Source organism: Cyclopterus lumpus, chromosome 2 (assembly GCF_009769545.1).
Source record: "Cyclopterus lumpus isolate fCycLum1 chromosome 2, fCycLum1.pri, whole genome shotgun sequence".
NCBI lineage: Eukaryota > Metazoa > Chordata > Actinopteri > Perciformes > Cyclopteridae > Cyclopterus > Cyclopterus lumpus.
In genome coordinates this window covers 7,181,826-7,194,453 of record NC_046967.1, presented here as the reverse complement: position 1 = coordinate 7,194,453, position 12,628 = coordinate 7,181,826, and the positions used below count along the sequence as shown (strand labels likewise).

At 44.5% G+C, this 12,628-nt stretch overlaps 1 protein-coding gene across 3 annotated transcripts; it reads left to right on the top strand.

Annotated features, from left to right (window-relative positions):
• Positions 1–1,187: 1,187 nt before the first annotated feature.
• ccnt2b (cyclin T2b) lies at positions 1,188–7,728 on the top strand. Of its 3 annotated transcripts, XM_034552623.1 has the most exons (9): positions 1,188–1,663; positions 2,211–2,292; positions 2,382–2,510; positions 3,133–3,193; positions 3,352–3,414; positions 3,571–3,616; positions 5,064–5,227; positions 5,554–5,624; positions 5,744–7,728. In XM_034552623.1, exons 1-9 carry the CDS (start codon positions 1,506–1,508, stop codon positions 6,797–6,799), a joined length of 1,830 nt encoding a protein of 609 aa, XP_034408514.1. In that variant the 5' UTR covers positions 1,188–1,505; the 3' UTR covers positions 6,800–7,728. The 3 variants fall into 3 exon arrangements, 2 of the variants coding, with proteins under 2 accessions (XP_034408514.1, XP_034408521.1); XR_004611176.1 differs by having other exon boundaries at positions 1,201–1,663; positions 3,571–5,227; XM_034552630.1 differs by lacking the exons at positions 1,188–1,663; positions 2,211–2,292; positions 2,382–2,510; ... (1 more) ...; positions 3,352–3,414; positions 3,571–3,616 and adding an exon at positions 3,798–3,946.
• The last annotated feature ends 4,900 nt before the right edge of the window (positions 7,729–12,628 follow it).

The window sequence follows — 12,628 nt, the reverse complement described above, 5'->3', positions numbered from 1 at the left end:
CGTGATTTAAAAGTGATCAGCAAAATCTTAAAATCAATTCTAAAACTAACAGGGAGCCAGTGGAGAGAGGCGAGGACTGGAGTCATGTGAAGCCGTCTGTTAAAACCAGTCAGAAGCCGAGCTGCTGCATTTTGGACTAGATGGAGGCGGGAGATGGATTTTTGATTTATTCCGGAAAGGAAGGAGTTGCAGCAGTCGAGTCGAGAGAAAATGAGTGCATGAATTACTTTTTTCAGATCTGAGCGTGACAGTATGGGTTTGATTTTTGAGATTATTCTTAATTGAAAGAAGCAGGACTGGACAATTTTTTTGATCTGTGATTAAAAATTTAATTGAGAGTCAAACATTACACCCAAATTTCTGGCAACAGTTTTTAAATAAGCAGCCAGGGGACCAAGTTGACTCTTGATGAGACTGGTGTTAATGTTTGGGGAACTGAATAATATGACTTCTGATTTGGAGTTATTGAGCTGAAGAAAAGGTAAGAATAAAACCAGCCAAGTGCATTGTCCTTGATGCCAACCCAGGTTTTGAGGCGATCGATTAAAATGGCGTGATCTACAGTATCAAAAGCTGCACTAAGGTTTAAAAGAATTAAAACTGCTCTCTCCCCCCTGTCTGCTGCTAAAAGGAGGTCATTAGTTACCTTGAGGAGGGTGGTTTCTGTGCTATGAAGTGCTCTAAAACCTGACTGAAATGTCTCAAATATGTTATTATGAATCATAAACTCTAGGAGTTGTGTTGAGACCACTTTTTCTAAACAGAAGGATCAAGCTTAGGTTTCTTTAAAAGAGGTTGTACGATTGCATGTTTAAAAATCGATGGGAAAGTACCACTTGCTAAGGAGCTATTTATAATTAATAAAATACTGGGCCCTAGACTGCCAATAACCTCTTTGGGAAATTTAGTAGGAATAAAATCAAGGCTGCATGTGGCTGATTTCATGTGTGATATAAGTTGGGATAAAAAAGGCAATGAAACAGGTATAAAATGACTAAAATAGTTTTGAATGTCCCTACTGACATGTCAAACGTGGGGTGGGGGTAATTTGTTGTCTTATTTCATTTACCTTATTATTAAAATAATTAAAAAACTTCTCACACATCTCTTTTGAGGCATCAATAAAATGACAGGGGGAGGGGTTTATGACCGTATCTATGACCTTGAATAAGACTCGGGTTTCAATGATTGTTTAGAATTAAATTGGAGAAGAAAGAGGTTTTGAATGTATCCAAGAATTTAGACATAAAAAAGGCCAGAGGCTTGGTGGCGAATATTTGGGTTAGTAACATTTTTACAATCGGCATGCACCAACATTTAAAGCAATAGTGGTAAAAAGGAAATAGCTTTCAACTGTTTCTAAGGCCACCTACCACAGGAGGCGCTGTTCACAAACGGGCTAACCGGTTTTAATCAGCCTCGGCTGCTCATTTCGTTCTTCCGGTGCCCCCACAGCCCCGCTCCCTCCCGATGCTAGCACCGTCGGGCTTGGCTGTGGGAGCGTAATGGCGGTGCACCGGGGACCCTCTACGAAATGGCTCTTCACCCGGGAGCAGCTCGAGAACACGCCGTCTCGACGCGGCGGAATAGAGGCCGACAGGGAGCTCTCTTACCGGCAGCAGGCGGCCAACTTAATCCAAGACATAGGCCAGAGACTCAACGTGTATCCTTTCTGAGACGCAGAGGCTAGCTGGCCGACGGACGGGTTAGCTCGAGTGAGCATTAGCATACAGGAGGGCCGGGGTGGCAGAGCTGGTTATAATTAATAGTTCAACCCTGGAAACACACACGAAGCCTCTCACTGCCACGTACAGGACTCTCTCGGACCAGATAGCCCGGTTAGCGGAGCTCACGTCAGGGTTAAGCTAGCCGGACGCATGAAGGCCTGCTAGCTTAGCTTTTGTTTTGTCTCTTTAGACTCCCGATTCCATTGTTAGCTTCGTGTCTAATGATATCAGCGACAAATGATCACAGGTGCTCGTTGTACGTGTAAACTAGACCTATAAAACGTTACTAATGAGTTATTACATATTTTAACGGGTTGAAACTCGTGAATTGGTTCTGCGGTTTTAACCTGCATGATGCACGTTTTGCTAGCTTTCTACTCAACGCTAGCTCGATGCTAACGTGTCAAGATTTCCTAAGACCGTTAGTCACTGCATATTTTACTGTGTATCCTCCTTGTGTTACGCCTTAACTTGATAACCCAGTTCTCAACTGATAATCAACACTGCTATAGTATATATGCACAGGTTTTATATGATCCACTCCTTCAGCAAATTCCATAGAAACGTAAGTACCACTGCAGTGTTGGCTGATGCCATAATTACTGGTGGCACCGGCTGTGAAAACTGAATTGAGGTTTTTTTCCCCGTCTTTAGGTCATTTCTCAGACTACGTTGTTCCTGGCAGCTAAAGTTGAGGAGCAGCCCAGAAAGTTGGAGCATGTCATTAAAATAGCCCACGCCTGCATTAACCAACAAGAGCCAGCCCTAGACACTAAGAGCAACGTAAGTAGACCACGACCGAGGAGCCCGGCTTTGGATTTCATGCAATTTACACTCAGTTGTGAGGCTTTGGAGATAAAATACACTTTAACTGCAGCAACAGCAGAACTATTTTGACAATTTCTGTGTTTCTTTGTCCAATATGAGTCAAATTTAAAATCTGGTGGGTTATGGACTGGTTTTTGGGACAAACAAGCAATTAAAAGACGGCACCTTTTGGCTACAGTAAATAGTTTAACTTAATTTTCTATAATTGTCTGAGTAATAATAGACAGATTGAATAATAAACGTTAAAACAATTTGTTTTTGAAGTTGCCTCTGCTACAATCTGATGGATGTAAAGTTGACTTGATGGTAAAAAAGACCAAGTCCAAAATTATATATATATATCCATCCATCCATCCAGCGGACACACGTGAGAACATATAGGATTTCACACCATTCATTTGAAATCGTCAAACTGAAAGGCTACTATTATGCCCACGCAGTGAAGCCTTCATATCAGAAAGGGGAAAGACGCAGTAGTACCGTCTTCTCCACTTCACTTTTATGTCTGGCAATGCTTTTATTCTGTAGGAATGCTGCTGGCAAGCAGATTTCAAATTCCTTCATTGATCTTTTCCAGGCATTCCAGCAGCAGACACAAGAGCTCGTAGCACTGGAAACGATAGTGCTGCAAACGCTGGGTAAGTGCTACGATGGCTTTTTGTGTCTGTTTTGAATCACAGTACAGCCTTTTGTGTTCGGTTACTTATTTTAACAAAGGTAAACCACCACGTCACACTAGACTTGTTGTGCTGGCGCCAGTGGCTGACCATCTTCCTTCAACCTCCTTTTATTGCAGGTTTTGAAATAACAATCGATCATCCACACACAGATGTTGTGAGGTGTTCCCAGCTAGTGCGAGGTACAACCTGCTTTCTCAGTTTTCAAAATGGAACATCATCAATTTACTCTAAATGTAAATGATTTACCTGCTGTTTTGAACAACGCAATGTTGTGCCAAAGTTTAGTCAAAGTGCAACGACTCAGTCCTAAAATGAACTTTCTCCTTTTCTTACAGCAAGCAAGGATTTGGCACAGACTTCCTATTTCATGGCTACCAACAGGTTATTATCCTGTTCCCATTATTGCACTGTAATGGCACACTATAGCTTCCTGTCCTGCAGGGCCCCCCTTCCTGTGTCCAACGCCCTGTTTGCGCCTGGGTCCCCGGGAACCCCCAGTTCGGGGAAGTACTGGCCAGGCTGCTGTGTGCGGTGTATTGTACAAGGGCTGTGTGTTGGCACATAGGGGTTGAATGCACAATGTGGAGTGTAGTGGTGCTGTTTACCTCTCACGGTTGTTTGGTACGGAGTGCATATGTCTAAAGAAAGAACTCAAATGGTAGCCTGAATATAGATTGCCACTAAAGATTCTTAAACTTATAGAGTGCTTTGGTAAGTATAGTTTACAGTTTTTCAATTTTGTTTGCACATTTTTCACCCTAAAAGAGTTAATAATGAAAACGCCAAACTACACTGCAAACTGAATGCTTGTTCTGTGTGGTAATGCAGTTTTTATTTTTTTTTAAATCGAACAGTTTAATGCATTTGTACAGAGGCTGATAGTTTGATATGCAAGTCTGAGAGATTGATGTTCCCAGCAGATGATGGTAGATAGGATCTCTTAATTTGGGGTTATGCACAAAGAATCCAGGTGGAAGTGTAGTGAATAATATCAGTGGTGTATCTCCGAGACTGGGTGACATTACAGAAGTGGCCAAAATGTCTCTGTTTGGGGATATGTCGCACAAAGGACTTAAACTACTATTTTTTTACCTTAACGCCACCTACTTTTTCTTTTTACAATACTTTGAAATGCAACTCACATGAAAACTAAATCATGCTTTGCGTCTTAAGAGAGTTGCAAAACAGAGGCCTTGTACTTTTGCTCAGCAGGAGACATCGTACTTGTACGGCGGTGTGCTTCTGAGTTCGCTTGGTAAATACAAGCTTTAATCCACAGGAGCCAGTTTGCGGTGTAGTTTGGGATCCAGGGTGCAGAGAAAGTTAACTGTAGAAAACATAAAGCCTTCTGCTCATTTGTCTTTAAGTTCCCTCGTTTGATGTTGTGAAGTTTCCAAGTTAAAAAACACTGTCACTACTCATTTTACACTCATAGCTAGTATATCTTATTTTATTTGTTTGTTGGTTGTAATTTCTTGCTCCATTGAGAAACATTTTTTTAAAGTTCTTCATTTTTTTTAAATCCAAATGTGGCCAAATCAGTTTCAATATATCACATAAAAGTGTGTGTGTGTGTGCGTGAGTCATTCATACGCTTAGAAGATATCCTAACAAATGGGGTTTCTTAGCTGTCACTGTGCTATGAGGTAAGGCTGTGTGTATGTGATGTGAACATAATATTAGTCTGGTTGTCAGTGAACCTCGCCTCGTTTAATGGTCTAAAATGATTACACGTGTGTGTGTTGTTGTGTAAAAAGCCTCCAGCTGACGGTCGTATCTTTCTCCTCTGCTTCTTGTCGTCGTCGTCGTCCCCCTCCTCCCCTTGCAGTTTGCATCTCACCACCTTCTGCCTGCAGTACAGGCCCACGGTCGTCGCGTGCGTCTGCATCCACCTGGCCTGCAAGTGGTCCAACTGGGAGATCCCCGTGTCTACGGACAGTAAACACTGGTGGGAGTACGTGGACCGCACCGTGACGTTGCAGCTGCTGGACGGTGAGAGCTCCTTAGTGCTGGTGTATCCATCTCTTGGACGTGTTTTTTTTACTCTTAGAAAGAGCTTGAGGCTCTTTTAGGGAAGGGAGGCTATGGGTGTTTTCCCTTTCCCAATAACTCAAACTGTTTTTCCCCAAATGAGTCCTGAAGTTTTTTTTAATTAGCTTCCGTGCTATTGAAGTTGCTCCCTGGTCTCCCCACATTGCCTCATCGTATGTAGCCAGTGTAGTGCAGTCCCAGCCACGATCCTTCGCTATCAGCACAAAGAGTCTGACGTGTTGACACTGAGCCGGCAGTAACGCTGACGGCTGTCTCATCGTTTTCAGAGCTTACACACGAGTTTCTCCAGATCCTGGAGAAGACGCCCAGCAAACTGAAGAGGATACGAAACTGGAGGGTAGGTCCTTAATACCTGTACGAGGGCAGGTGATGCAATGTGGCAGGTTGGGACCAGTTCAGTTCCTATATGACCAGTTCAGTGCCAGTATCTCATGTTGAGTTCTGTGTTGTTTTTAGGCTATTCAAGCAGCTAAGAAGCCAAAGACGGAGGGCGCAACAGTGGATAGTGCCTTCCAGGGGGGGTCCTTGGACGGCCTCCCCGGTGTCACCAACTCTTTCTTCCCCTCCACCTCATCGGACTCCTCGGACATGCCCTCCCTCAACAACATTGCAGCCTCCTACGCATCCTACCAGCCGCTGAGCGACCAGTCCAAGAGCTGCGGCTACGACCACTTCTCCGAGCCGCACCTCTCAGACTTCGCGCTGGTGAAACACGAACCCAAAGCAGCGGGCGGTACTTCCGCCACCGCCGGCAGCAAAAACCAGCAGCTCGCCGCAAACGCAGCCGCCGCCTTTTCGCGGCCGCAGAAGGTCTTGACTCTAGAAAAGTACAGGGAGAAACACGCGGCGGCGGGGGACCCGGCCTCGCAGAACGGCACGAAGGACGAGCCGGGCGCGGATATGTACGCGGCCCCTCCGGTCATCTCCTCGCACCACCACAAGAAGCGCTCCCAGGCGCAGCAGGGGGGGCACACCGGCGACAGCCGAAGAGACAAAAGCAGCTCCAAAAAGGCGCGGCTGCCGGCGTCTTTTGCCGAGAACGGCGCCGCCACGGGCGAGGAGCTCAAGATGAGAATCAAAGTTTCGTCGGAGCGCCACGGGAGCTTGGAGCAGGGCGGGACTCTGTCCGGCAAAGACAAGCACAAAGAGCACCGCCACTCCAAACACGGCCACTCGCACCCGTACTCCCTCAGCGGTAACAGCAGAGGGACAATAGAGAACGCCTCCTTGTCTATAAAAGCGCCCGACGCGGGCTCGTCCAGCTCGTCTCGCAAGAGGCCCCACTCGGACGGCGGCAACCACAATCACAACAACCACCACCACCACTCGTCCAAGAGCAGCCGGAGCAAAGGAGGCCTCGGCTCGTCCCACTACTCGACCGAGAGCGGCCAGAGGGTGATGGAGCACGACGGGAGCAACGGCGTGCTGCCCCCCAACGGCCAACACACCGACTACAAAGACACTTTCGACATGCTGGACTCTTTACTAAGTGCCCAAGGAATGAACTTGTAACCCTCGGAGAGTCCGCAGTGTTATCTAGAATAAGGTATTTCCATGTTTAAAAGAATTTTAAAAGAAATTTTATTTGTCTTAAGTTATCGCAATTCTGCACCGCCCTCAGTTGTGTCCACACACTGATTATTGACGAGTCTCGTGAAGTTGTCAAAAAAAATGTCACTTGATATGCATAGAGCCGTGTGCTACTAAGCGTGCAACAACGAAAATAAGTTTTAAAGACGCGTCTGGAATAATGAGATTTTAAACCTTCTTTTACCTGACATTATGATTTTAATGTGCATGTTTGAAGTCACACAAAAGGGAAGGCAAAGCTAGTATTCGCAGCCGTCGTGACCGTTTACAGACAGTTGTGTGTGTTTTTTTTGTTGTATGTTGAGACATTTTGTTCCACTGAAAATCTCAGGTCTTGAACTTTTTTGATATAAGAACGAATCTTCCTCTGTTTGGGTTTCATCGCCTGTATCCGTGGAGATGCATCACGTCGTCCGTTTGCTGACGACGGCAGAACTCCGTCGTCCGTCTTAGGAAACACGGTCTGCTTACCTTTCAATAATTTAAAAAAAACAATACAAATGTGAGGCAGAACCCATTTGCTGTCCAAGGCCGCGCCTAAACTTAATGTGCAGACTCTTTCTGGAGCTACAAATGAAGTTTACGTTACATCTGCTGTGAAAGATATATCGGCTACAATTGCGAAACGGCCCTGTGATTGTACCTCGCCGATCGCTATACAGTATGATACATGTTATTAACTATCAGAAAATACAGATCTCTAAAGTAAGATTGTGTGTATATAGGACTGTAGTTGAGATTTCAACCTGTTGGTTTGTTGACTTTCTCCATTCAGTGTATCCTGAGGTCTCTGTATTGATGAACATGTCCTCAATTTGTGTATTGGGAGCCTAAATAAAGGTGTAAAGGTCTTTTTTTTAATTTTTTTTTTTTTACACATCACAGCGATTTTTCTCTGAAGTGTTTGATGTGAAACCAGAAATGTGGATTTAGCTTTTGTAGTTGATTTGTTTGTATGGCAAGGGTGAACAGGTCTGTAAGGTGATGAACATAACAAAGGACAAAACCTTTTTCAAAATGAATTTCTCAGTTTATTCCTTAAATGTTTGCAAATAGTTGATTCACAAGTTCAAACCCCGTGGTGAACCGCAGCTCTCGTCTTCCCAAAACATCTGAACAAACGATCTGCTGAGGAAGACGAGTGGTTGAAAGCTCTGCCAAAAGCTAGTAAGAGGACATTGAGTTCAAATATTTATTTTGGTCAAATTGTTCTTTTTTTTAATTATTTGTCAAAACCAGAAATGTATCCATTCATTAAGCAGTGTGTGTACGATTAACCTCAGTGAACTTATCAAACACTGAGTACACGACAAACAGCTAGTCCCTCGCTGGAGTTTTTCCTGTGGATCCGACCATTCCACATGAAATACTTGGAATCGCCTTTATCTCAAGTTTCACTAGAGAAAAAACGGTGCCGAGTGCAAAACAATATTAAATTTAAAAAATCTTACGCCCCTAATTTTGGCCCCGGAAAGCACATACAGCATGCAGAAGAAGAAAAAAGAAAAGAACTGCCAAATCATGCAGATGGTTTAATTTCTCCCCCATTGAATATAAGCCCCTCGCCGCATGGGGAGATAAAACATGTTGTCATGTTGTTGTTTACATCTGACGATGCTTGCGTGTCTTTTTCTATTGGCAGCTAAACTACCTCGAGGGCTGTTTTTATTTATTTATTTTTTCTTTTGTTCTTTAGTGAAACCTGCCATTCGGTCCCCTTTCAACAAAACCCTTACGGGGGCTCTCAAGGTTCAGCTTTTGGACTTCGCGCGAGGCGGCGCGCGCGTGGGTGTGGTGGAACATTAAAAACTCAGTTCCCGATAATTAAGCAGCACCCTCGGAGCAGACGCAGCGCTTTCACCGAGTATTACCTTCTAATTTTAGCTCGGGAAGACAATGGGGAAATTCAGCGGGTAGCGCGTCGGTGCAAACTCAACCATCTGGACATCCTCCGCGCGCTGGTGGGAGGTGATGATTTATTTTCAGCAACCTCTCGGGCTGAATAAGAGACGCCTACTGCTCCATTAATCCGCAGAAGGGAAGAGAGATGAGCGAGAGAGGATTCTTCTTTCTTTTTTTTTGTGATCAACGAATCCTAGAATTAAGAGCCATCTGAAAGGAAAACACCGTCCAAGCTCTAATTACGTGTGTGTGTGTGTGTGTGTGTTCAGCCGTGCAAGACACAAAGACCACTATTACCATTATGATGTTACATGAGAAGTAAAATGATTATGCTGGATGTAAAGAAAATTGAAAACGACGTCATCATTTCAATTTATTTAGTTTGGGCCAAGAATAAAAAAAATAGCCATTTGTCAGAATTGCTGGTTCTGGTGTAGAGCAATACATCCTCTTTATACATACATATCTGTTAAACCGCCTCACCTCCACTAGATGGCAGTATTACATTTGTCCTTTTACCGGCAGAAACAAAAACATCCAGCATCGTTTTCTCTGCTTTCTAATTCCTTTTTTTTTTTTTTAAAGCAAACAAGACGCAGTGTTGAGTAACCTTGAAGATAAAAAAAAAAAAAAAAAAAATTATAGGACGCCGCTTTTCATGCCAGAATCCAAGGTGCCTCTCAGCGCATGCGTGTCCGCTGGCAGGACTCCGATCAGTCTAATTAACAGACTCGGATAACTGTCGGCCGCGCGGGTCGCTGTGGACAGAGACGCATTCCAGGAAATGTCACGCGGCACTCGAGCAATTTCGATCAGGAAAAGAAAAGGGCCTTCGCGGAGCAGCATACTTGTGCCCATATGAGTCTTAATGCAAATGATGGCCAGGAAATTTTGCAGGAAAGTGGCATAATTATAAGCCATTGAAAGTCCATTGTCATCCCCGTCTGAGAGGTCCCTCTTGAAAAATCAGGAGCTGATGGAAACCCCTCTAAGTACCTGAGGTGGAGCCGGAGGGGGGAAACGACTGGGCCCGAGAAGCCATTATGCCATGGTAACGCAATTATAGCCAATGATTGGCAGCAGCATAAATTAGCCTCAGTCTTGGGTGGTGTGGTTCACTTTTTTGTGTTCAACCAGTGGTAAGGCGTCCCTGTTTGGGGGGGGGGGGCAGCTGTTCTCGGTGAAAAATAAAGACATTATTTCACATTTCTCCTCTGTAATTATTCCCTTTACTGCCCCAGTTTATTCTCTCCGCCCCGATGCAAATGCATCCTCTCGTGGCCAGAACACCAGAGATTCATGTTCGTGGTGGGAACCACACAGCACCAGCTGTCCCTTAAAAAGAGACAGCTACCCCCCCTCCAACCCCAAAAAAAACTGTTGATGTAAAATGTCTTCCTCCCTACTCGCCCCCGATCATCAATAATTCACCGGTTTCGACATTTGAACTAATTATGGTGCACCAATGGCCTATTTGAGCAGGCTCCTGTCAGATGAAAGCTGCTGGCCCCCTTCCTGCCAGCGGTGCAGGCAGCAAGAATGAAGCGACAGCCGTGGTGGCTGAAGCCATTAAAATGAATGGAAAGCACCTCTAACAATTGTACACCTCTCTGACACACACACGCACACAAATAAAAAGGAAAAAATAAACAGGAATTGCTGCCTCACACACACCCACACTCGTGCAGACATGCATAAACATGATGTGCTACAGTAGCTCACACACACATAAACACACACACAAGCGGTGACGTGCCCGCCACCTGTGTGGGTTGTTTGGCCTCCTCATCCAGACCTCTCTGGTTTTAATTAGCCTGCAGCTGAAGTGTTTTCCTTTTTATATTCTCTGAAGGGCGACGATGATAAAGGCTACAGCCGAGATGGAGGCTCTCTGCTGGTTTGTTTCATTAGGGAGAGCATAATGACCCAGCAATCACAACACCAAGAAAATACCTGCCCTAATAATTATTTTTCTCCTAATGGTTTGTACTCCGCTGTGGCGGCTGTCATCAGCCTCAACAACCGAAAGGATTTATGAGACCAATAATAATAAGAATCATCATTATCTTGTTGCAATTGAGTTTTCCAATTTTTTTCCCGCGCACGTGGATGAAAACTACACGTAGCAGTGGGTTTTTTTTGGCGGAAGTTTAAAGTAGAAGAAAAAAAGCCTACTTGCTTTCTTGCCGAGAGTTAGAAGAGAAGATCTCACTTGTGTGTGCGCTAAATTTAAACCTAAAGCCAGGAAACAGTTAGCTTAGCACAAAGACTTGGAACACAGAGAACTAACTCCGTCAAAGTTAAACAAATCTAAAACTCACAAATGAACAGGTTAACAAAGGATCTACCTACATAACAATAAAAAACTAAAACCCGTAAAACAACTGCCAGCTGGATCCCATTGTTTCCAAACTTTATGCTAAGCTAAGCTAAATACCGACTGGCATCATAAATAGCGAACAGACAGTGGTATTGACTTCCTCATTACGACGAATTAGCGGCGAACTAGCATTTAGGAGATGAAGATATTTCTTTTAGGAGTTGGTTGAAGCCTGATAAGCGAGCTCCTGTAACCTCGTTTGTTTCATCAGTGACTAATCACGGACAAAAAAAGAAGGCATTGACAAAGTTATGAAGTCACCAAAGAATACATAACAATGAAAGATGTCGACTTTGTGCCACTAAATGAGCTTTGATGTTATTTAAAGTTAGCACAAAGGTCAGATCTTTCAGATATAAAAAAAAATCAGTAAAAGGAAATAAATTCCAGAGCAGTCTGGCTTTGGTGTTATATGTACAGGGGTGACTGGAGACTAAAAGGGATGTGAAAACATGGAGAAATCTATTCCGCACAAGACAAACTATTATGCTCTTCCTTCCTAATCTCACTTCCTTGACCTTCCTGACCCTAATGACCTAAAACGAATTGGCTAGTTGGGCCCGCCAGTGGAAATGACTAGCGACCACCGAGCTGCTGGGCCCTCCGGGACGTCCTGCACTCAACGCGGCCAAAAGCGGCTGCTCGGATCATCGGGTTTCCGTGGGCGATGCAGCGGGGTGTCATCGGCGTCGAGGCGAAAAACAAAACGTTATGGATTATGCAGCAGAGTGGGCGCGTGAGGAGGAGGATGAGTCGGTTATATAGAAAGCTGAATTGGAAAGGTAGGAGTCGAGGCTTTCCAAAGCGGGATTTGGGTCGACGGAGCATAGAAATGTTTCTTCTCTGTGCTTGTAGCGGCGAGGTGAAGCAGTGGGGGTGCTGCCAAGGGTTTATTGATATCTTAAGGTGAAGCAGCACGGATGAAAATAGTGACTGGTTACAGTTTTGAGATATGATAATGGTATCTGGCTTCCGTAACTACTGCAGTTTCATGCAAAGTATCACGCAATTATTAAATGCACCAGTACATCTTTGTATTGCCGCTGTGCCAGACAAGCACAGCGGGGTTTAAAAAGCAGTCACATGGGTTTATATTTGTGTTGCTTTTTGTTACTTTTTTTTCAACCTAATGCGATGTTAATGCATAACAGCTCTGACATTGAGATAATGACGCCAAAAGATGTGTTTTGCCGCCGGAACATCTGTAATCTTCTATCGACATGTCCTCAACAGCAGAGGTGTGTGTGTGTGTGTGTGTGTGTTTGTGTGTGTGCCAGGCAGTGATTCATGCTCTTGTGTGTGCGTTTGTGGGTGTAACAAAGCTAATCCTCTGTGTGAAAGAGAAACATCCCAGAGACGCACCTGCTGCTGCTGCTGCTGCTGCTGCTGGTAATTCCTCCGACGTGAGCTCATGTCCTCCCATTATCTTCGTTTTCCTTCTTTGAATCAGCTTCTCATTAATTTCACAA